This window comes from Cicer arietinum, chromosome 5 (genome assembly GCF_000331145.2).
Source record: "Cicer arietinum cultivar CDC Frontier isolate Library 1 chromosome 5, Cicar.CDCFrontier_v2.0, whole genome shotgun sequence".
NCBI lineage: Eukaryota > Viridiplantae > Streptophyta > Magnoliopsida > Fabales > Fabaceae > Cicer > Cicer arietinum.
In genome coordinates, this window is record NC_021164.2 from 71,241,129 (window position 1) to 71,266,553 (window position 25,425).

The following is a 25,425-nucleotide window of genomic DNA, read 5'->3' on the forward strand; positions in this document are numbered from 1 at the left end:
GCCATCGAAAGAGCCGTTACACTGGCTTCCCCGGCGACGGCGTTCAGCTCCGTCACCGGACGGCGTTCCAAGCACGCAACCCATCCGTCAGGTGAGGCAGCACGCAGAGTATGAAAAACACATGGAATCGAAGATAAAACAGTTAAGTTGCAGAAATCGCCGCCGTATACGGCGGAGAGTAACGGTGGTTTATCGAAAGAGGGAAAAGGAAAATGAAAAGGTTATGAACTTTTTGTTTATTGAAAAGGCGAGAGAGTAATGAGTAGAGTGAATAAGGTGTAGGTGTGGTTGTGATTCTCTGCTACGCATGCACCTTGAAGAAACGACACGGCAAGTGGATGAAATTACGGAAATGCCACTGCGTCTGAAAGTCTGAGCTGGTGGTGTCAGTTAAATGGTGGCTGTGGCTATGAGAGAGAGTCCAAAACGACATGACGTCAATGATTTTTTGTGAACAAAAAAAGGTCAAGCTGCCACAAAAGTAAAACATGGGAAAATAATTGCCTTTTTAAATTCTTGATATTTGACTTTTAGCTTCAACTTTAACTGATTACTATTGCTATGTTTGAATTCATCTAAATTTTGTTTCAGGAATTTAGGTGCAACGATTTAAGATTGGAATTAATGGACTATACTACCAATAGAGGACGTAGTTAATGTTTTCAATTCTCAAATTCAAGATTTGAAGATTCTCTGACACATGGAGTTATTTCTACCTACCATGCCCTACGTAATAAATACTATTACTTCCACCATATGGAGTAAATTGTTGCTTCGCATTCATTGCTCTAAACAAACAACTAAATATCTTTAAAAAGAGAAAGAGGACGACATGTAAGCTTTCAGGAGAAAATACCAATTTTAAGGAAAACGAATTAAATTACACTTATTATTTATTTTTATTTTTTACTCAATTTACACTTCTTATTTAACAAGCAAAAGGAATTATTTTTTTCTTTTAAAAACCAATCAACAAAAATCGTACACATTAAATTATAAAAATAGTGGAATATTTTGAATTTGAATTTCTTATTTTTTGTAAAAATAATTATTGATCCTTTTATTTTTAATAATAATATTAACTCTATTGTTGGTAATTAATATTTACAAAAAGTTATTGGTAACTTTTTTTGTGACGAAACTATTAGTTGCAAAAAACTCAAATGAAACAAAATAATAACCATATGAAAATTTGGAACTTTTTTATCTATATCTTTTTTTATAACGGTTAATTTAATAAATAAAAATATAAAAAAAATTAAAATTATATTTACAAAATTTAAAAAAAATTATATCAAAATTAATCAGTAGATGTACTAAAATAAATAATATTTATTTTATCTGCATAAATATATCAAAAAAAATAATGTAATATATATTATTTTTATTATTTTTTATTTATTAGATCTTGAAGAAAAATAAGAGAAAGTTGTTAGTTATAGAAAATTGTTAAATAATATATTTATTTTGACACATCTATCCAATCGTATTAACTTTTCATTTATTTTTTTATTTATTAAATATGTTTTGTTTGATTTTATTAAATTTATTTTGTTTTTTAAATATTTTTATTATTTGTTATTTATTAAATTAACTATTAACAAATAAAAAAAGTGTTCGCAGAACCACAATGCTACTTCTTGAAGTTCAAAAAATAGTAAGGGTGTATAAATTTTAATAGAATATGTAATGAAGAGTAAAAAAAGGATATATATATATATATATATATATGCAAACCACTTTTGTGAAACCATTCACCGCCATTGCTTTCACTCACACTTACCATCTTCTTGAAACTGTTATGAAATCAAACTTTAGAAGGAGTAATAAAGAACGGTAGCAAACAAATTCGGTTAAAATAAAGGTAACAATTTTTTTTTAACCGAGTATGTTTAGTAAAGGTAATAGTATACACTTGTAACTTATTATACTTGAAAGACCTTTACAGACCCAAAAAGAAAAAACTTAAAAGAAACCATCTAACATAGTTAAACATCTTAAGAGATCACAAGATGAATATAGCTTAAAATTTATACTAGTTGCAAAACAATATACGTTTGATTAACCTACAAATCCATAGTCTGCAAAAGGCGGCATTGAGCACAACGGCAAGACAGACATGTTCTCAACTTAATCACATAAGTCTTAATGATTAACAGAACTCAGCAATTGTTTGGTAATACAGAACTTTAACATCTCAACAATCAACATTAACTTGCACAGTAGAATGAATCGGTTACACTTCATAGTTAAACTTAAATAATTTACAAGGCAAAATGTAACAGTTCACTTCCAATCTGAAGATTCTAAAACAACATTCTGACCCGTAAACATTATTAAAAGTAAATAAATCAATTATCTTTTTGGACAGTAATAAAATATATGCAAATATATTTTTTATACTATAAACTAAAGGTCAATAATTCTATATTTTACTCTCTAAAATATATCTTTTACATTAACACAATCAAATATTCGTGTAATGACCAAGGCAAAATTTCCCCTAAATCAACTAACTACTGTGATCCACTCCCCTCTTGTCAACCTGCTCAATACACCATCAGAGAATTTAGCATAATTTATCCAAGCTACTTTAGACCAAAAATCAAACACACTTTAGGACCAGACATTAAATTTGAACCCAAAAAAAAAAAACTAAAATCCAACAAATTATCCATGAAGCAGAAACCTTGCCAATATATAAGATACTCATTCAATTTCATACCTGCTATAAAATCAGGACAATGTCAAGTACAAAGTTTTCAAAGAGATAAACAAAAAGACTATACGATATAACTTAAGTAGGTTATACTTTATATTCAATTAATTCTTTTTGTTTGTGTTTCCAACATCTTACTGCGATGCAACATGTCATCCTAAGCTTCAAAATAATTAAAACACTGCAGTCAAAATCCCATACATAAGCTACAGCAGCCTTTCAAGAGCCAAGTTCTCATCACCACCAACAGCTTCCAAAATGCTCCTTACTTGAGCTTCAGGAAATCCCATTTCGACGAGTTTCTGTACCTGAACAAAATAAAATAGAAATTGCAAGCGTTATAAAACTACATCATAATTAATACATTAGTAATGGAAATCAAATAACTACAAGTCTACAACTACTCGAGTAGATTAAATTTCATAATTTTGAGCTTCCCATATAAGAAGTACAACATCAATGTTCTTAAACTGGTTATGCATGCCAATGCCAGATTCATTTCCAAAAAACAATTATGGAATAAAAACTCTAGGACACGTAAAATCAGCGATCATGATTAGTTATGAATGAAACTTGTATGTTTATGGCTTTCTTATAAAATTATCATAAAAGCACTGTTTAATACAATAATGTTAACTAGATCATTATCAATCTTTCTTAAGTGAAGTGTTTAACAACAAAATACATAAAACAAGATAATTATATACAATATGATCCTTAATATGTCAAATTTTACAAATATATTATTTCCTTTTCACAAGTTCATTTTTTTCCATCAACTATACTATTACAGTTAAGGTGTAATGAAATTGTAGACATGGCACATTAATTACATACGTGTAACATTAAGTAGCACACAAGTGCCACATGTTGCCTACCTGACAAAAGAATGGATTTGTAAAGAAATTGATATATTCAAAGACTAATCTGTATACACAAGACTTTTAAAGACCAAAGTAATATACAACTTACTACATTAAGGGATCAAATTATACATGGAATCCAAAACAAGACGTTTGTGCAAAAGAAACCCACATAAAATAGTATAAACGTCTACTGTAAATGTTAATAAAAGGACCCTGGCTGGTAAGACCAAATAAAACATACTATTTAATGATGTGTGTCCATATTCCAAAACATAAATGCAAGCAGCTTGTTACCTTAACTTCAATCCCACGAGATGATGTCTTGGCAAAACTTTCTGTCCAGTAGCGAGCAGTATTGACAAATGTCTGATAGTCTTTCAGATACTGCATCACCCATAGATAAACACTAGTTTAGATAGAATGACAGAAGGACTCAGGAAAAATAAGCAATACCAATCAAAAGTGCTTCGCCAGTCAAACACGCAAAGCATGCGAGAAGAAACATTTCACAAGAGTAAAGAGAATGAACCCAACCTGCTGTGCCACCACAGCATCTTGAGGATCATCAGGCTGAGGGGCAGACAGAAGTGCTTGCACGGAAAGTAGTGCAGTCTTCAGAGTCAGTGCCGGACTCCACTGATCTTTCAAGATGTCCAGGCAAATAGCACCACTTTGGCTGCTGATATTTGGATGCCTTCAATGGTTAAATGTGTCACAAAATTAGTAAACTGAACACATATTTGTTCGACAGTAATGCATAAAATGCCATATTTGCAAAGCATAAGTAATTAAAGGCTAAGAGAAAAAAATAAAAACTCAATAATCATACACTTCTTCAGGAGCTAGAACACCTGATAATGAGGCAATTGAAACGAGCACAAGAAATATAATTGGCAAGTTTAGCAATCAAAAAGAGATGGTGAAAGGGGAAGGTTAACAAAAGGTGTGTTGGGAAATCAACTATAAATGTCCAAACATCAATGCAAATGAGGAAATTTAAGAGATGCGTGAATGGAGACATTTGATGTCTACTAAGTTAGTTAATGCAAATTTGAGACAATTAATGTCTACTAAGTTACATACATGAATGGAAGTCATGCTCTCTACTATAAAAAGAGAGACTTATTAATAAGTGAAATATCTTCAAATTTGGGTGATCATGTGAAGATGTGAAGAGTTGAAGTATCCTCAATCTTGAGTGATCCTTAGAAAGTTGAGGCATCCCTATTCTTGGGCGATCATATGTGCGGAGTTGATGATACTCAACCACGTCAAAGAGAGAGGAGGGTGTGGGTGGTCATTTGTCATGTGAGAAGTGAGTGATACCATTTCCTGTAACTCTTGAGTTGGAATATTGTAGGGTGATACACAAATTGAGTTAAGTTGTTATTGTTGTAATCTTATTTGAGATATATAATAGAATTATGTTGAGGTGTTTATGTGAATGTAGGCAAAAGGTGCCAAACCACGTAATTCTATGGTCTGTTATTCTCTCTGCGGTATGCTTGAGTGTTCATCAAAGATCCACGAGCATGTGGGTTAATCATAGGTGATTCTGGCGCAAAATGATGAAATACGAAACTAATATTATCAAGATTTGGAAACCAAATACCACACACTACACAACAACACTTCATGAAAAGGATCAACTTATTAAGCTTTTCAGGTTAACAACTTGTACTGGCATCAATATTCAATAATTAAATCAACCCAGATAATGGATGGCCACCAATTGGCTGAATTGCATAGATAACACTGCCAATCACATGCTCCACAATCACACTCAAATCAAACTTAATCACTATGTATAATAAACAATCCAACACGTTTCATTACAAAAGTGAGAGAAAACAGAAACAACATATCCATACCAGACTTTGGTTGAAAACTGCATCTTTGGGGGTTCAAATGGGTATCCCTCTGCAATAACAAAAAAGTAACGAAAATGAATCTTCATTGATCATTAAAAAAAAAAGCGATAAACTAGCAATACGCAACAACTAAGACCAAAAACCGAAAACCCTAGCCCTAATTGAAAAACAACAATTAGGTATAAAAAAAAGAGAAGCCGAAGGAAAATAGTATAGTACCAGGTAATGTGATATCAATCTGAAAAACACCACCTTCGTAGGGAGTTCCGATAGGACCAGGAATGGTTCCGATCAAATGAACAAGGTTATCACTTTTAGGGATTACTCGAATACCCGATCCCTCAGCGTCTTTGCTGCATTCAACAAGCTCCTTCTGCACTCGAGCAAAATCTATCATCTTCAATCTGAAAACAATCACCGAACCCTAGAAATTCAGAAAGAGTGAGTCACAATTCAGAAAGAATAAGGTATTGTGTGGGTTGAGAAATGTGAGGGAAACGAAGGAGTAGAAACGAAGAAAAAGAAACGGTTACGCTTCACCTTGTGAAAGCTATACAGAAGAAGCTAAGAATAAAGCTACACGGTTGTTTTTCACCTTATATGAGTGGTAGTAGTAAAGTTGTAGTATAAATACTCGTGAGTGGCGAGTGTTTTTTCTTTCTTTTTTTTTTATTAGAATAAAGTAGATTATTTTCCATCCACAATCAATAATAATTTCTTATAACAACAAATAATTAAATACTTTGATTTATGTGATCAATGTATATGTTTGATCTGTTTTTTTGTATTTTTGTTGAGAAAACAAAAACTAGTGCAATATCGATGTAAATTACTGAATGATTAGTATTAATCTTATTATTGTATTTAATAATTACAACATCGGTATATCAATATATTAATGTAAATCTATTTATAATAAAAATACTATATTCTTTTTTTACTCAAACACGCCTCATTTTGTTAGATTATATTTTTGCAATCTAGCTTTGTGTTTGATTTATACTCATTTCAAGAAAGTTGTCTTAAAAGAACGATGGTATTAATTGTAAATGCAATTTTTTCTTTCTCTTTTAATTTTAACATCTAATTACTACAAACAGCATCATACAAAATTTACATCTCTCACAGTCTCACTTCATATTTATATTAAGGATCGTGATATTTGTACATCTTTCATTTTCATGCATTTATTTGACACATTATTTTATTTTTACTTTTTTTCTTTCTATTATATCATTTACATAACACTACTTAGGTGTAAGAGATGTATGTGACTATACATTCATAATATTTTTAAATTATTTTTTAAAAGAAAAATCAAAAACATTTTCTCTTAAAAAATTTTCAACTAATAATCGAAATCTTTTTCCCAAAATATTTTTATTAAAAAAATTTCAAAATTATTTTCTCGATTTTTTTTTGAAAAATAATCAAAATTATTAACTCAAAAAAAAATTAACAAAAAACTTTTTTACATCTATTTTTTTCGGAAAAAATTAAAAAAAAAAATTCTAATAAATTAGTCTGAAATTTTTTATATCACGTTTTTTCGAGACATTAACTAAAGACTTTCTAAACATAAAGAGACATATTCATTTTTTATTTGTTTATAAAATTATCTTAAATACTCATTTACTTTAAAAATCAATTAATAATTTTTTCAATTGTATTTTTAAAAATAATAAATCAGAGTATTCGCAATTACAAAAGTAAATTTAATATGAAAATAAAAGAAACTTATAAAGACAAAACTCTTGACTTTTTACTGGCAAAAAATAAACTCTTGTTTGTCATGATTCTGATCTCTTGTGGATAACTTTCTCAATAGTCTAACGCTAATACAAAAGTATTTTAGAGTCTTTATGTTGTTGTACTTCCTTTCATTTCTCTTACTAAGTTGATCGCGACATTATTCGTTCAAGTAACATTATATGTGACGTTTTGTTAAATATAAGGATCTTCTCCAAATAACAAACACACGTCAAATAAAAATGTATATATAATTATTATAGCAAAAATATAAATAAATCATATACTTCAGATTATAAATTACAAAGCACAAATCTTATTCGTTAAACTATATGTCAATGCATGATATTGGAACATCATCACTCTGTAGAGGAAATAGTCTCCACCATTAGACAATGTCCCATTGTTGAATAAATGATCTTCAGAGTTTCATATTAAGTACCCCGTTGTTGAGTACTTTTCTGAATCACGTTGTCTTTTCAAGGAACTATCGCCACGTACTTGCGACTAAGTTTAGGTCATCAATGCATACATGAATGTCACCACCTTAGTTAATAATAAAATAGATCACTCAACTAGAGCGTCCAAAGTCATTCAACTTTGTCTTAAATCAACCTAGTTTAGACAAAAAGTCATCACCTTGAATAGCCATGCGATACAAATCAAAATACGCAAGTTACTTAATCTCATAATATTATTCGTATACATGTAATTCGAATAACACACATATTTTGAACATAACGCACAAACATAACCAATACATTATATCACAATGCATTTATATCACATATAATTCAAATAGGAAATCGAATGGAACGATGTCTTTGCCGTTACAAAGTTCTTTCTAGAATTATGCGCCACATATTCTTAGACAACTCGGTTCACACATTCAAATAAAGTAATAATTAAATTAGTATTTAATTGTCTTTCAACTAGTAACTTCTACTCAAGTAACGTTTGAATTTAGTTTAAGATTTAGACAATTTCTCTTAAAACAATCAAATTACTATTATTACTATTATTATTATTATTATTATTATTATTATTATTATTATTTTATAAATCAACACAATCTCCACGTAATTGTCTCAAAAAAATCATAACTTTAATTTTCTAAAAAAAATGACTATAATAACAACTTTCAACACATTTACTATTTTTTTTAAAATTATTATTTTTAATATCAATAAGGTTTCTAAAAATTTATTCAACAATCAAACTATCACAACATAAAATTTTAACTAAATAAAAATTGAGTTTGTAGCCAATAACTACTTCTATTCATTAAAATACGGTTTAACTTTTATAACGACTTCTATCGGATGAAAATTAATTTTCAACATAGATAAATATTTTCTCTAATCAAAATAGATTTTTATATCAATATCATAAGAAAATCAATAACAATTCTAAGAAAATAAATTGCATATCACAATTTTGCTGTTAAACTAAAAAAGATTGCTTAAACAATAATAATAATAATAATATCTAACACCGTTTTCAAAGTTATCTTTCATTATAAAATCATTTACTAAAAATCAATTTTTGATCCGTAACAACACTAACAACTTTACCATAAAAATTAATATTTTAATTTACAAAAATAAATTTTGTATCAAAGATCACTATTTCAAAATCAAAGATTTTATCAAATTGAATTAGAAAAAGAGAGTAAAAATATTAATAGATTATATTAATAAGTCAAATTCAAAAGTAGAGATAACATACTAAAATTTAAATGAAGTCGAAACAAGTTCAATCCACAGCCTATGACCACCTAAGCAAGTTTTTCTATTTCTTTTTTTCTATCAAGCCGTCTTTGTTTTATTTTCTTTTATTCACTAAAGTCTTTTTCTTTTTTCTTCTTCTTGCTAACCTAACTTAATAACGAACTATAGATTTATTATATGACTTTTTTCATTAACTAACATTCGAGTGGTTCACTAATTTAAAATATTTTTATTATTTTTGTTTTTTAAAAATAGTTAAATCATGTCATTATTATAAATATTTTTTTCAAATACTTTACAAGAAAATATTTTTTTTTTAAAAAAATTGATTTTCACACAATTTAACAAAATATCCCATTAAGTTAAATAAATTATGTCATAAATATATATACTTTTCAAAATAATAAATTGATTAAAGATAAAAATAATAACAATCATATTATAAATTATTGAAAATAAATATTATTTTACACACTATTAATAATTAAAAAAATACATATTAACATAATTAATTTAAACTAAAAATTTATTTAAAATATTAAATTGATTTATATTTATAAACTAATTTTAAATCAATATAAAAGCAAACTAACAAATCATTTATTTGTTTCAATTCGGTAGAGTTCCCTTACCTGCTAAGCGAAATTACATAAGACACGGCAATTAAAATAAACACCGACTACATCTTTCCATAAAAATAACATTTACTATATTTTTAACTACCAACTATGGCTTCTCTTTTTCTTTTCAGAGTAGTATACTATTAGATATTAAACTTTGTTATGCTCTCATAGACATGAAATTTTGTAAACAATAAGTTTATTTACATAATTAATAAATAAATAGTTTGTATATAAAAAAAAATTACCATTCAAATATGTGACAATTAATATGAAATTCTATCGTACTAGATCTTGAACCTGTTAGATGAACAGACAATGTATGATTAGAAGTAGTTTTTTTAACCAAAATGATATGCAAAGCTTAGTAAAAATTGTAGCTAAAGAATATGCAATAACTAATCAAAATTAAAGCTGATAAGTTTAATAAAGTTATATAATGATGTAATAAAAAGTGAACAACACATGATATATAATTAAGCGACAGATTCAACTCACAGATAAATTATGTGGAGGTAAAAGTATTTCATAATTCACAATTCTTTTGTCTTAATATAACTGTCTTGTTTGGATTGTGCACATTGCTATATAGTTTTTTTTATTTATTTTTTATTTATCTTATATAGTTGTTTTTTTTAGTCTATTAAGATTGTCTTGAATTATTTTCATGTTCAAAATGATGGTTTTTTAAAACAACAATTGAATGACTAATTAATATATTGATATTTTTAAAACAATAATTATAGTTTTTTTAATTTAATTTGAATGACTAAATCATGGTTAACATTATAGTAATATCAATTAACCCCGATTTATATACATTAAAAGTGTGTTTAAATATATTTAATTTTTAAATGTTTAAATATACAATATATCAATTAACTCCAATTTGTATTAAAATATACATCTAAAAATTATAGCTGATTACATTTAAAATCGTAATTAATTGTATTTTTTTAGACGATTAATGAATTACAACATTTTTATTACATACATTAAATATCAATTGAATATAATTAATCATATATTTAAATTGTTTTAACTAGATATTGTTGACGAAAATTATTGTGCTCAATTTTTTCCAAACAAAGTAGATTCAAATTCTATCTATCCATTAATTGTGTGAGAAGATAGTTGATGTGGGTGTTTGATTTCAAATCAATGATAAATATTACTTTGTAAACCAACCGGTCTTAAACTGATTATCGAGATTAATTAATATGTGTAAATTTGAATGCATTGAGTCTAGATCCAAGCAAAATAAGGAATAAAGCATTTCATTTTATTGCTCAAATAAGAATGGAAAAGAAACACATAAAAAATTCAGAGTATATGTTTCAACAATTCATTTTGAATGTGAACTTCATTAGTTAAATAGGACACTTTACAAAGACAAGTTGATTGCATTCTAAATCTGATGAATAATAGCTACCAGATTCACAAGAAATTGTAAAAAATGCCTATAAAAGCCCAAACAAATAACACTTATTTCTAAGTCATTATTGTAATTAAACTGTTTTCAACATTTCTTTGTGGCAGCACCTAATGTAGAAATCAATTTTCTGCAAGAAGATTTGTTCTATCATTACCAGAACATGTCATCATTCGATTCTTCTGTAGATGTTTAACGTTTAGTAGATTCTTTATCTTATTACGATGTCCTTTTCTTTTTGGAGTTGTCTCCATTTTAACAACCTGATCACAAACATATAATAAAGACTAAGATCAAAATCTTGCTAATGTAGATTACACTCTCTAACGGTCATTACTTAACATATAGAGCATAACACGATAATTAATTACCTCATTTGAGTTTGCTGTGTTCCCCGATGCAGCGCTTGCATCGCTGTCAATACTAAGTGACTTGTTCTGCAAGGCATTGTTTTGATTCGTTTCCTCATCATCTTCATGTGTATCACACAACACTTCTTCTATTTTCTCCTCATTCTCAATGCAATATATTTTGAAACTCGGCGATCTTGGACCTATTAGTCTGGATTTATCCTCTTCGTCTTCATCTTCGTCTTCATCTTGATCATGTCTCTCAATTCCGCATTCAGAAACAGGCAATGGAACAACTTGAGATAGTTTTTCTATTGCAGTTTGGTTTTCCTTTGAAATTTCATTTGCAAGATCAGTAGATGGATTATAAGAGTTTCTATCATAGTCGTTGTCAACATCCTTCAACAACTGTTTCTTGGAGAGGGCGCCGTCTTCTCCGCCTCGAGCATTCCTACGTCTTCTAAACTCTTCGATTCGTTGTCGAAGAAGAGGACGGATTCTTGGAGGCAATACATCTCCTCCATTAGGATTTGTGGACTTGGAATGATTGCATCCCATGTTAATTATAGAATAAAAGTTTTTTGATTTGAATTGAAACAATAGGAAGAGAGGAGGGAATATGAAGGGGTTTTGAGCAAGAGTTAGTTGAAGATTGAGATAGTTAACTAGACACAATTTGTGTTTACAGTTGTTGATGCTTAATTACAGAACATAACAAATGGAAAATTCTGTTTTAATTTTATTTGACAAATATTGTTGGAACTTGGAAAGCGTCAACTTTAGATAAGGAATGAACGTTACAAGGCTGTCTTGGAGAAATTAACAGTAAACTGCTACATATAGCTACTCCGCACCTAAATATGGAATATGTTATACGACTCTTTTTTATTTTTTGTCTTCATAAAATAAAATTTGACCTTCAATACTAGGAAGCAACCGCGTCACTAACATTTGTCGTTAAAACAATAAATATTAAATTAAGATAACATATCATATCATATGGAACGGGATATCTTGTATATTTGCCTTCATTTTTATGAATGATATATTGATTAAAAAATAATATTGATTTGATTAAATAAAAAAATAAATATATATCTTGTATTGAATATATATCGATTATAAATTATTATTTTTGAAAAGTATCGTCAATCTTAATTAGAATTTTTTGATAATTTTTAAGTATTGATGTACGACAGGTCACTTATATTTTGCGAAAATATTTATAATGTGAAAACTTTTAAAATTCATTTTCTTATCTTAAGAGGGATTCCAATATATAAAAGAGCAAATCAAATCAGCGTTAATATTCTCAGCCATGTGATCCATTTTCCTCAATATATATATATATATAGCATAAATCACAGAAATAACTTAACTTAATCTGCAAATTAAAAATCAACATATATAGCCACTTGTTTGATCAGATGAAGAAACCTCAGTGGAAGTTGAAGAAGATGAGGATGTAATCATAGGCCCCGGAGCAGCGTTGTGTACCCTCATAAAATCAAAGAATCTTGGCTGATTCATGATTGAAACACTGTATTTGTCTACATTTCTTCTTTTCTTCATGAATATTCGACACACAACCCAATCCCCTATCTCCTTTACATACTTCTGCCAACACAACAACATTTTATAAATGTTAGTTACTAAATTAAAAATATATCTCAATTTTAAGTAATAAAATATTTATTTAATTACCTGGTGGGATGAGTTACTTTCTACATTGACTAGGCGATATTCATGCATAATCCAATCACTTCGAGATCCATTTGGAGATTTTCCTTTATAAAACACAAGACTTTTTCTTATCCCTGCAAGACCAACATTATTATTACTTATTGATGAAGAAATTCTTATAACTTTCTTCTCTGATCCTGTTGCTTTCCAATATCCAGACTTCGTTGTTCGATTCATGCGATTTCCGTTTCGATACTTTGTTTCCTTGCTGCTGAAGTAATATCTATCTTGCTCACCATAATTTCCTAATCACACACATGTAAACTATATAGTCACATTATTTATAGACCAAAAATTGTTTTATGCTTCTGCGGTTACACCGCAAATGTTTACATTGTGATAAAATGCAACCAATATAATTGAAAATGCAATTGCAATTTAAAACCATCAGAATATAAACTTGTTTGTGCTAATTAGCATGTTAAGTTGTACCTGGCAAATCCGAAGGATCGTAGTTGCAAACATTGATCTCAGGAATGATTGAAGCAGGCAATTGATAGGACAAGATTTTACATTTTAAGTATTGAAAGACAAGCTCTTCGTCGGTTGGCTGAAAACGAAAACCAGGAGGCAATTTGCTTATTCCATTTTTAATAAACTTCACATTTTCCATTTGCTTAAAAACACTTGTCTTCAAAATTTGGCTTTATTTTGACCAACTCAGAGAGTGTGATGTTGAGGATAGCCACATCAAACTCAGGCATATTTATATTGAATAGGTTGAGTATGACATACATGTAAAGGGGACAATGCTTAATGGCCTAAATTTTCTGTTTGACAATTTAATTAATTCAAATTTGGAGGACTATAAAATTAATTATGATTAAAATATTTTATGTTTAGATATTATATATAAAAGTTGAATAATAAATTTAAGGGTTTGAAAATTACAAATTATTATGTGTGTACATAATATCGATGTGACAATAGTTAACGTTCCATAGCTAAGTTCTTTAAGTGCATCTCATATAATAAAAAGTTAGGATTAAGAGATTATCATAATGGATGAAGAACAATTATACAAGTGGATTGGACACCATGTTTTCACTCAAATTTTTAAATGTGTTATGTATAGAGTCATCTTTTTTAAATAGTGTTCAACATCCACTTTTTCTTCTAATGTGAAACTTTTATTTACACTTGATATATTAACAATTTCTCCCTCAAGTGAGAATTTGACCACTCATTTGAGCACCACATCAACGAGACACATTGTTTGACCATATTTTCAAGAAGACTTTTGACAAAAAGAAAGAAGTCGGGCACGTCAAGCAATCAACTCTTGTACCAATGTTAGGTCATGAGGGGTACAAAAGATCATCACTTTAGGTTAAGAGCTATCACACTAGTGAGTTAAACATCACATTTTCACCTAAAATCTTATGTTATTAGGTATTAACTTTCTCATTTATAAATTACTCAATATCTGTTTTTTTATCGTGAGAATCTTACTCATATTTGATATACCATCAATTTTACTTTATCTCCTATATTTTTTTTATTTGTAAATTTCAATTATAAGTGGATGGATGACTGGACTGCTTAAATTTATGTGTGCCGAATATTTCTAAAAATAAAGTTTTTTTTAATAGTTTTTTTTTTATTACCATAATCAGATTCCCAGAATTGAAAATCCAAAGGCTTATTCCCAACAGGTATAGAAAAGCTTAAGATTAGTCCTTTACTTCACTAAGAAGATGTTGCTTACATGTACTTGCTTTGAAGAGTTTACTTTTTCTTCCCACTTAACTAAAAGATTCACTCCCTCTTTAGAAAATTGAAAAGAATTAGACAATAAAAATCCCTATATATATATATATATATTGTCATAGGTTGAATCTCTTTGCTTAACAGCAGCAACAAAAGCAATGCTTTTTGTAGGTGGTAAACCTTTAAATGGGTGTCTTGTAGTTCTATACATGGGTCTCACCTCTCTTTCTTAATGCATCTAACCAATCAATATTCTCATTTTATCCGGTTTTCTGCCCTCTCTCTCTTTTCATTTCTATCACATGATCTTTTATTCTTAATTTGCCAAAGTTTGATGTGCTTTCTTTACCTAGAAATACAGCACAAAAAGGTGATTTATGCTTAATGCATAAGAAACTTTGTCAATGATTATGACTTTGTAGAATACTTTCTAATTATTGTTTTTGACTCCCATTTAAAAATCCCATTTCAGTTATACACTTGTGTTGATAAGTAAAATAACCAAAACATCAAGTTAAGAAATCATTGAATTTTTCAAAATTTTAACTGGCTGCAAAATATAAAATACAAAATAAAAAAAGTAAAAAAATAAAATAAAAATAAAAAAGAAGAATAAATAACAGAGAAGAATATAACTTTTTTTATTTTTGAAATGAATAGAAGAAAATAATTAACTAGCCTCAAATATGTTTATTAAGGTAATCAAAACCAAATTAAATCTTGATTTTGAAACTAGATATCAATAAAATAGAATTTTTTTAATTTGATAATTAAGTTTCAATAAAAAATTTAAATAATATATTATACATAGCCCATAACTAATATTTTCCCCCATATTTCCTTTAATTTATTCGTTTTTTTGAAAAACATATTTCATGTGTGTGTTTTCAATTTAGGCCAACAATTGGGCCTTAATTCACTCTAGCTTTGGGCTTGGCCCATTAAAACGTGAGGCCTACTGAACGGGCCTTCTTGCATGTTTCTTCTTCTTTCTCCTCGCTTCGTCTTTTAACTTTAGGTTTTCCATAGTGATTCTGTTTCGCCTGTTCTGTGTTATTAGGGTTTTTGCGAGATTTATATTTATCTGAACAATAATTCCTCTCCCCTCTCTCGCTCATCATGGATCTTTCGGACCTTAATTCAGCTGAAATGCAGAAATTTTACTCTGTAAGTTTTATTTATTCTCCATCGTATGATTACGTTTGGTTGCTTTTGTTCTTATTATGAAATTCCAGATTCTAACGTTCCTTTTTTAATTCGATTATACTTGTGCTATGTTTCGCGGTGTTTACTTATTAAAATGAATTCGGTAAATAAGTATGTATTCTTTATTTTTATTACACTCTGTATAAACTTGAAATAGAATACTCCATGGTTACACTTCAGCTGCTTGTGATTTTCTTTTATGGCTTTTTCTTTTTTGTGAGTTACGTTGGACTACATTTACCGTTGGTTAGACTTAGCAGAGCTTAATTTTACCTATCATCATATACTGAAAAGAACACCCACAGTATCTTACGGGAAAATATAGTCTCAAAACAGAGTTTATCCTAACCAATTACATTGAAGTTGTAATTCTGGAATCGGTAAATAAACACGGAGGGATACTAATATTTGTTCAATTTTGTCTGAGTTCTGTTCCTACTGTTTAGCATTTCTCTTTTTAAAATCTAGATTCTACACCGATCAAAAAAATTTATGGGCTACACCTTCTATCTGTGTTGTATGAGCTAAATTTGTGTTTGTGTTAAGTTAAATCGTTTATTGAGTGTAACTTTAAGTGCTATTTTTTTGTTCATGCCATTTTCTATTATCAAATTTTGTAGTTCTGTCTATACTTATGCTTTATTGTGAAGAACATGATGTTTAAGTTTCATTGTTTGATCACAGTTGTTTTATCATGGCTTAGAGGCTCAAAATGGTATTCCGGTTTATATCACTTATGTGTAGGCATGAACTTATGTTTTAGGCATTGTTTTTCTTTCAAAATAAATAAAATTTGGCCATTGTTCTCCAGTAATGTAAAGTAACTATAACCGTAACTTTGTCTTCCACATGCAGGAAGAACAACAAAGAGCTATGGTTAATGAAATGGTAGCAAAGTTGACTAGTGAATGCTGGGATAAATGCATCACTGGTACACCTGGGAATAAGTTCAGTTCCAGTGAAACTAATTGCCTTACAAACTGTGCACAGCGTTACATGGAGATGAGCATGCTTATCATGAAACGGTTTCAGAGTATGCAATGAAGATCAATGGCTTTTTTTATTAACAAATACAGTCTTAAATATCACCCATTTATAATCACTAGTCGCATAATTATTTAGCAAATTTTGGATTCTTCCTTTTTAAGTTTTTTCAAGACCATTGTGTCAGAATATTTCGTTTTCTGTTCAGTATTGATGATAAAATGCTCAGTGTCTGTGGTGAATATCTTACAGCTTGTTTGACTGAAGTCTGAAGGGTGGATGAATTGTGAGCTGTTTTCAGTTTTAAACTATCAAGCAAAAACAAAATTTATTCATATGTGAAACATGTTATAACAGCACTGATATTGTCAACTTACCAAGGGTTTTGTCCGTGGCAGCTAGCAATTTTCCTTGAATATATTTTGCTACATGTACTTGCTTTCAAATTCCAACTATTTTCATTCTGCAATTTCAACTAAATTATCCTGTTTGGTCGATTTAGACACTCTTTTTTTCCTTCCAAACTAGTGTTTTCCCCTTCTCTGCCTTCAGTTTTAATTGGGGTCAAAAGTTCTGATTGCTGTTTTTTTATTCCATTAGATAGTGTTCAATTTATTTGCTAATTTCTTGTTAAATTTATTTTGGTGAATCTTTTAGTTTTTGGCAGTTTAATCAGAATGCTAAATTGTATATACTCTTGAATTAAACTTATGGGCCCTAAATTACAATTATTGACCTAAGCAACAATTACTTCATTTTCTATCCCGCAGCCGATGGGAAATTTTTTGATACCAATGATTGAATCACAATGTTTGTTCGTTCCCTGAGTTTCCAGCACTGTGAAGTGTGATCGATTGTGATGTCCACCTGTTGCATTGGTGTGGCATTAACCACTCATTTGCTTTCTGAATCTTGTTACTATTTGCCCCCATCTCATAGTAATGAAGCATAGTCTCGGTCCATTGGAGGAGCCTAGTGTAGTAACTGGAAGGAAAACGAATGCGAGGGACCTGTGTATACCTATGGAACTCATTCCTGTCCAATCTTTTAGCATTTTCCTTGTTGATTAAGACAGAGCCTATCCGATTGGTCAACTTACGTTGGTAATACACCATAGCATAAAGACGAGGTAGTTGAAGTTTCTGTGCCCAATATGTTGTTTGGAACAGTGGGCTGTTAATCATGTCACTGGATTGTTTGTTAAGGATGGTGAGACGTGGGAGCACTTCGGGAGGGAGGCGTAGAAAGATTTCAAAGAGCATGTCATTGCATAGCTCCATTTCCAGCATCTGGATAATAGAGAAACTTGGACATCAATCTAGGAATTATAGAAACGTAGGGTTGTAGCTTTTTAGTATCATATGAGCAATGTACGATGTGGAGGTCATACGTTAAGTAAGGAGACAAACACGGCATGCTAGAATCTGCGCCTCAATTTAATGATTTGTGGCACCACACAAGATATCATTAAAAAAATTGTTATCCTTTCCATACTTTGGACGAGCAGATTTAAGAAGGAAATAAACAGAGAGGACGTATATACATGATAAAAATAAGCTTTTTTCAATCCTCTGAAGGATAGAAGAAATGAGAAGAAAAATATTCTTTTTGTATGGGTCCATGAAAAACATTCGCTCTATATTTGTAGAGGAATCAAGATAGATGCAGGTTGTTTAGTTTTTTTTTAAGATAGGTTGTTTAGTTTTTAAAAATGTTTTCTTATGTGGTTCCGTTGTTTCAATTTAATCATACATCTATTATGTTATTTCCACTTTATGCTCTGATTTAAGGTTTTGAATGATAATAAAAAAAAATAAAAAATAAAAAAAAATTGAAAGTTTTCATAGACATAACTTAAATATTGAAATAAATTTATATTTTTATCTCCAACAACATCAAATAAAGAATGAAAATATGAGTTTATTTAAATATTTAAGTTATAAATTTGATTAAATTTGTATTGTATTGAAAATGATAATTAATTTTATGAGTTTTGTTTGACAATTTTAATAAATTTTTTAAATTTTTGTGAAAAACAAAGATAACATTGTTGACATTTTAAAATATAAAAGATTAAATTAATACTTAAAATTAAAATAAATGATCAAATCGAGAAAAATTTTTTTTTTATTAAAATGTTAACTAAAATGATTGCGGTACTATTTAGGCCGATAAATAATACATAATTCATATTAAATTGAAAAAAAGTTTAATTAATATTTATTTTTATTAGATTGAATCGGTAATCTAGTAGAAGCAAACAAAAACTAATAAAGAAGCAGATACAGAAATTATCCATCACAAACTACCCAGTTAAGCAGCTCATTTCACGAGTATCCTCTCAAACAATCAATCACCTCATCACTAATAGTTTATAGCTCAGTTGTCATTTTTCTTTTTATCAAACTCTTCCATCATTCCAAATTTTTTATTGTTGAAAGTCTATGGGATTAACAACAATATTATGTATAATATAGGAGTATCATTGAAAGACAGAAAGTAAATATACTTTTTGCTCGTTGTAATCTATAGACTTGTACGTGCTTCTTCAGACAACTAGATCACTAGTGTCTAGTTGGTGATATTTTTTATTTTCCATGTATCAATGTAACACGGCGCTGTTCCCTTCGGCAAGTTGTCAACAACGCATCAAAGTGCATAACATAATAGCCCCTAAACTCAAAATTCAAACCTTTGTTCTAAAGGGAAAGAAAAAAAACATGTAGAATCTAATGGCTATGGTTTGAGTATTTACCTGACTCTTTGACTAGCTTCCAATACTCAGCCTCTTTGTGGTCCATCTCACGGTGGCCAACAAGTACATAATCATCTGGATTATCCTCCTAATTCATCGGAGGAATTGACATCAATGTAATAGAGTTTATCCTACTGTTTTTTTTCTACAATAAATAAAACAAAATAAAATGCAGAATAAATTTACAAACAATGATGCCAGCAATGAAAGAAATGAAGGAAAAATAAGTAAATGAACGTATTGGAATGATTCTTTTCCACAATTTCTATTGTTCTTCTTCTGTACACAAGTGCCACTTTTAAAAGAACTATACCACCATAGAATAACTTCAACAACAACAAAAAAAACTATTCAGCAATCAATGAGCAAGTTCCAATGACATTTTTTAACCAAAACAATAAGACACAAACACTACCTCCCTATCAAATCCCAACCTAACAAACTCTGTCCCCCACCCATCATTTTCTTTGTAATTTTGATTTACATCCTTGAAGTTTTCTGAAATTATGGAGCCATTTTTGTTGAGCTGCCACCAGGCTCATTACTACTATCACCGGTGATCTGTTTTGACTCCCCAGCTTCGTGTATCTGGTCCAGAACTTCAGGAGTTATGTCTTCTTTTCTGCTGCTTCTTTCCCACATGGATTGCCTTACAAAGGAAACAAGTTGTCTCTGCCCCTGTTCTGTGTGAAGCATTCTACTTAAATCTACGGAGGTATCACTTAAGTCACTACCCTTTCCATATTCCTCATCAATGACAAACCCATCTTTATAATATTTTTCAGCCTCATCAACCTCATTGTAACTTTGCGACCCTAGTTCCAGATCACCTGCTGTTTTTCTAATCATAAGTGTATCAACACCCTGTCTTCTAGATGATTCTGACGATTCTTTAGGAATTGGAACCTTAGACCTGAAATTGTTTTTGGATCGAGGAATGGAAGAACAGAATATTTCTTTGAAGTTCTCAATTACCCCTTTGTTATAAGGGTTGACTTGTCGGTCATACCGGTATCTAAAATTTTCATAAGTAGACTGCATATAAAACCAAAAGGAACTATCGTTAGCATATGTAAGAAAAACAAACTAGAAAGGAATGAGTGCTTTACAAATGAAATAGTAAAAAGTCTCATTTAAGGTCAAGGAACGAATTAAATAGAGCTCAAACCTGGTTTGTGCTGATTAGATATGTATGGAATGCAGTGAGCCCTCCAACAAACCAGACAGAAATGAAGGAATATATTATTAGTGCAATGGAAGCAGGGGTTTTGATCATTGCTTTCCAAATTGTTATCTCCTCTGAGTTCTGGATCTTCTTGATGTAGACCCAACAAAAGCCATGAACATACAGGCAAAGAAGGGTTGCAGAGAAAACAAACATATAGTAGAACCGATAATTTCGCTGCCACATGTACATATAAGCAAAGAGAAAAAAAGAAGCAGAAAATTCTAAGTTAGCAACTTCATGATAATATCTTCTGCAATTATAATCATGTGTTATTAATTGTGTTTGTTCTTGTGCTTGTGCCATTGAAAATGATGTTTGGGCATGAAGCAGAAAATACCAACATACATGCAAAGAATCATCCTTTACTATTTTTTATATACACTAAACAAATAATTATAGTCAAGAATATGTTCATCATATAAAAAAAAATCATATACACATAAAACTTGTTCAAATATCCATAAGGGTTCTCAATGTATGATTCTATTCTATGACTGTATAGACATGACTGCCCAGAGCCTACACCCTTCCAATAGTAACTTTGATTATATTATTATCTGTTTTTAATTAAGAGGTGAATGTAACCATTTGACCACAGTAAATTGACAGCTTAATCAACATTCTACTAAAGTATTTTGATCAGTATTTCATAATTATGCAAGATTTTATACAGTTTTTTGATGTAAGAAGAACAAAACACAGACAACAGATTAAAATGAAAGCACAAAAACTGTTCTTCTAGTTTTAAATCATAATAAGATAATAGAAAGAGACTCAGAGGTCGTTTTGAATACAATCATTTTCAAATTGGAAAGCATAACACTGATGCTGTATGAATTAATAATCATTACCAATCCGATACACTGACCCACCCATGGGCAGTGATGATCAAATCGCTCCACGCAGTTATCGCATACTGAACAATGAGAGCAGCGAGGAGGTCTATATAGCATGCAGGTATCACAATATTTTACTTTCACAGTTGTTCCATTGACAATTACTTCCTTAAATCGTGGTAAATGTTGCGGCGGGTTTAGTTCACCGTTGACATTGACACTTCCATCACAATCATCTACCACCGGAGGATAAGAATTGCGAGGCACTATGCCCGGATCTCTTCCTGAGGTCAGTACAAGGGCAATCAGAACCTGAGAATGCGCGCCATGAGTTTAGGAATAAAATGGTGAATAATAAACATTGTGCTGTAACAGATTTGCATATGTATTGATAGGGTGACACCATATTTTTTAACATAAGAAGTTCTTAAAGTTTAGTGACAACATTTGAGACTCTTTGCAACATCCACATGTAATATTCACAAATCTTATTTATATCTAGCAAAATATACAAGATATCAGAAGATTCAGAATCCATAAATTTGTCCAAATGCCGAACTTGTGTATTTCAATAAAGGAAATGATGAAGAATGATGGAGAATATAATGGAACTCTCAAGAAACGCTACTAAATGAAGACATAAGAACTAGGGAACCTTAAGATCTCTAGATTTTTTTATCAACATGAACTAGAGCTACCTTAATTTCTCTAGATTACTCTTGTAAACAATTACTTCCTTTCTATGCCTCTAGATTTTTCTATTTTGTAAGGCTCTAAAAGAATAGTATAAATAGGGTTCATCACAAAGTATTTCGACATTAGGCAATAACAATTTTCCTTGAGCAATTACAGAGTTTTTCTCTTTCTCTACCTTTCCTTGTGTCTCTGAGCCAGGAAACTTGAAAATTTTGAAAACTGCGATGAGTTCCTAAAGTCCATTTCAGCTAACTGATTGTATAAATTTATTGAAGTAGGAAAAGATGACAATGTCCCATGATGAGTTAAGAATAACTAATTGGCAAGGACATAGGAAAAAATCTCCTGATTAAAGCAGTACCCAATGCATTCAAGTAAAACATACCATATAAAAAATGAAAACAATATGCTGATAAATTAAAGCAGCAAAATGTGTCTTTCCAGTGGCTTCAAACCTTTGATGTGGATGACAACTCATTTATGGTTATTATGCTCTAGTATAAATCAAACACTAATTAAGGGAAACAGACAAATACTAAACATATAATAAAATAAAGTCACAGTGAATCAATTAATGAACAATAAGGCTTAACTAGTTAAAATTTCCAGCATATATTAAAAAAAAATACTTACAAATATTGTGTGAACAATAATTACAATAAAAATTGAATATCCTGCGTGATGAGGAAAATCATCCAACAATTTCCAAGCAACAAAAGCACAGAAAACAGCAACAGGAGCAACGACAAGAAACACTGTTGTAAATATAGATTTCACATCGGGTCCAAATATAAGCCTCCCTCGAAGGAAAAATACCTGAAAATAATACAGTAATCACTAATTCAAAAACAAACAGTAATAGTAATGATAACAGAGAGTTGAATTAAAACAATACAAAAACTTATTCATCATAATCCTATTGTAAGATAGAAAATTAAATTTGATTTGTGTGTTAACTTACGTTATTGCCTTTCCAAGCGCGATAAGTTCTGACCAGAGGAGGATCGAGGGTAGCTCCGGTGATGCCGCCTTCTGAGTTCGCCGGCGCCGGAGGATGCAGTGTTTGCATTTTAGTTCTGGTTTGAATGTGAATGAAGTTGAACTACCACAATAAAGAGAAAGAAGGATTCCGCTTTTTATTTTATTTTATTTTATTTTACTCGTTTTTATTCTAAAATTAATTATTTTTTAATTCTATAGTGACAAATATTAGTTAACATTATTTTATTTTCGAAAGTACTGCTCTATCAATTTGTTTTTAGAAAAAAACTTATTCATATTTAGTTGTTGTTTTCAAAATTTAATTTAGTTAATAAATGAAAAACAGATAAAAATATTGACAATTTTAAAAAATAAATAATTATATCAAAAGTTACAATTTAATTAATAATGGTTTTGGGTTTCTATTCTATTAAAGTAAATCTATTTATAATGTTTGTCATTTTGTCTACATATTAAAAAAAAAAAAGCAAAATGTTAATGAAAAAAGTTTAATAATATTTTTTATTTAAGAATATTTTTTAAATATATGTAAAATTAATTAAAATCGATAAAAGCAGCGAATATATCTTATTTAAAATAATAATAATAATAAATGAAGAAAGATGGTAAATAAAAGGAGGGGTTACGTTGACTTTGGTATAACATTGTTGAAATGTCAAATATCGTTCTAAAAAAAAAATTGTTAGACTTCGACTTCATGCGATGATGTGGTAATCCAGAGTCGTTGTTGGTTGAGCCGCCGGTCAATTAATTTTTTAAACAAAAACTTAGTCAAATTAATTAAACTACAATTAGTGATAATTAATTGGATTCAATAATAGGACTTTTTATCGATTCAACTTTGGTCTTAATATATACAGAGATGATCATGAGTATCTTGGGATAAATAAATTGTTATTTTGCTATCTTACCAGTGGGATAAAAAAATATATTTGTACGTTATTTATATTTATGTGAGTATTTGTTTAATGAATATTCAAATCATTTTGTATAAACATCGTTTTTATTGTAATTTTTCCACTATTTTATCTATACAAATATATATTAATACATAAAAGAATTGATACATTAACAAATAAATCAAATATATTACAAAATTCAATCTTATAAATTGTTATTCTCTCTATTTTAAAATAGTAGAGTTATTTGATCATTTCATATTATAAAAAATATATAAATGAAAGAGATAATATTATTTTTATCAAATTATCTTGGTTAGATATCACTAGATTATCATTTATCAATATCATTATGCAAACAATGTTAATTAGATTGTACAATTCAAAAAAAATTATTGAAAATTGAAAGAATCAATTATTTTGAGACAAAGTTAGTTACAAATGAGTTAAATATTTTGAAACTAATATTCGGTCCTTTAAATATTTTACATTTGTTTTCAAGTTTTGGTTATTTTATAAAATCAAGATACAAAAAATGATGTTTTTTCTTTTGTACCCTTAAAACTCAAAGATATGCATCAAATGAATTTTATTTTTTATTTAATGAATGAAGGGTAAAAATACTAAAACTATATAACTTTATTATTTTTAATATGTGTGTTATGGATAAAATAATCATTAATTAACAGACAATTAAAATATCTATTTATTTTATATATAGATATCGGTTAAGTTATTCGCTTTGTATCTGTTGCGGATTTTATCCGCAAATATAAGTGAATATAAATTTTTTTTGTGATTTCTATATGTACTTCCTACCTCCAACCACAAATATGAGTAAAAGTTATTTTTATAAATATTAAGAAACATAATTAAGTGTAATTGATTTTACAGATTTCAAGCATAAGACAGGTTAAAATTATTAAATTGTCAATTTTTAATATTTTTTGGCAGTTATCGACATTAAATATTTTGTATAAAATAAAAGATGTATTAAAAATGTTATCATTACTAGATAAAAAAAATGAA

General features: G+C 29.3%; 6 protein-coding genes across 7 annotated transcripts in view; 1 reads left to right on the plus strand and 5 right to left on the minus strand.

The window, feature by feature from the left end:
• Positions 1-378, minus strand: part of LOC101512741 (probable serine/threonine-protein kinase At1g54610) — a 4,303-nt gene extending 3,925 nt beyond the window's left edge. The window contains exon 1 of the mRNA XM_073369110.1: positions 9-378. Within this exon, the coding sequence (XP_073225211.1) occupies positions 9-84 (76 nt within the window). The 5' untranslated portion in view covers positions 85-378. The remainder of the gene's footprint in view (positions 1-8) is intronic.
• Positions 379-2,677: 2,299 nt separating this feature from the next.
• Positions 2,678-6,123, minus strand: LOC101512218 (ubiquitin-conjugating enzyme E2 27). Of its 2 annotated transcripts, none has more exons than XM_004501675.4 (6): positions 5,997-6,123; positions 5,676-5,860; positions 5,457-5,505; positions 4,120-4,279; positions 3,880-3,969; positions 2,678-3,027 (listed from the first exon to the last, which is right to left on the minus strand). In XM_004501675.4, exons 2-6 carry the CDS (start codon positions 5,851-5,853, stop codon positions 2,926-2,928), a joined length of 579 nt encoding a protein of 192 aa, XP_004501732.1. In that variant the 5' UTR covers positions 5,854-5,860; positions 5,997-6,123; the 3' UTR covers positions 2,678-2,925. The 2 variants fall into 2 exon arrangements, with proteins under 2 accessions (XP_004501732.1, XP_004501731.1); XM_004501674.4 differs by having other exon boundaries at positions 5,676-5,880; positions 5,997-6,120.
• Positions 6,124-10,816: 4,693 nt separating this feature from the next.
• LOC101511894 (uncharacterized) lies at positions 10,817-12,480 on the minus strand. The gene is made up of 2 exons (XM_004501673.4): positions 11,359-12,480; positions 10,817-11,250 (listed from the first exon to the last, which is right to left on the minus strand). The coding sequence occupies exons 1-2, from the start codon at positions 11,893-11,895 to the stop codon at positions 11,110-11,112; spliced, it is 678 nt and encodes a 225-aa protein (XP_004501730.1). The 5' UTR covers positions 11,896-12,480; the 3' UTR covers positions 10,817-11,109.
• A 137-nt stretch (positions 12,481-12,617) lies between these two features.
• NAC39 (NAC domain-containing protein) lies at positions 12,618-13,764 on the minus strand. Its single transcript, XM_004501672.4, has 3 exons — positions 13,513-13,764; positions 13,042-13,325; positions 12,618-12,954 (listed from the first exon to the last, which is right to left on the minus strand). Exons 1-3 carry the CDS (start codon positions 13,691-13,693, stop codon positions 12,736-12,738), a joined length of 684 nt encoding a protein of 227 aa, XP_004501729.1. The 5' UTR covers positions 13,694-13,764; the 3' UTR covers positions 12,618-12,735.
• Positions 13,765-15,797: 2,033 nt separating this feature from the next.
• On the plus strand, positions 15,798-17,356 carry LOC101511244 (mitochondrial import inner membrane translocase subunit TIM8). Its single transcript, XM_004501671.4, has 2 exons — positions 15,798-15,957; positions 16,852-17,356. Exons 1-2 carry the CDS (start codon positions 15,910-15,912, stop codon positions 17,038-17,040), a joined length of 237 nt encoding a protein of 78 aa, XP_004501728.1. The 5' UTR covers positions 15,798-15,909; the 3' UTR covers positions 17,041-17,356.
• A 2,583-nt stretch (positions 17,357-19,939) lies between these two features.
• On the minus strand, positions 19,940-23,612 carry LOC101510934 (probable protein S-acyltransferase 6). Its single transcript, XM_004501670.4, has 5 exons — positions 23,457-23,612; positions 23,129-23,311; positions 21,815-22,111; positions 20,904-21,137; positions 19,940-20,770 (listed from the first exon to the last, which is right to left on the minus strand). Exons 1-5 carry the CDS (start codon positions 23,562-23,564, stop codon positions 20,240-20,242), a joined length of 1,353 nt encoding a protein of 450 aa, XP_004501727.1. The 5' UTR covers positions 23,565-23,612; the 3' UTR covers positions 19,940-20,239.
• Between the last annotated feature and the right edge of the window lie 1,813 nt (positions 23,613-25,425).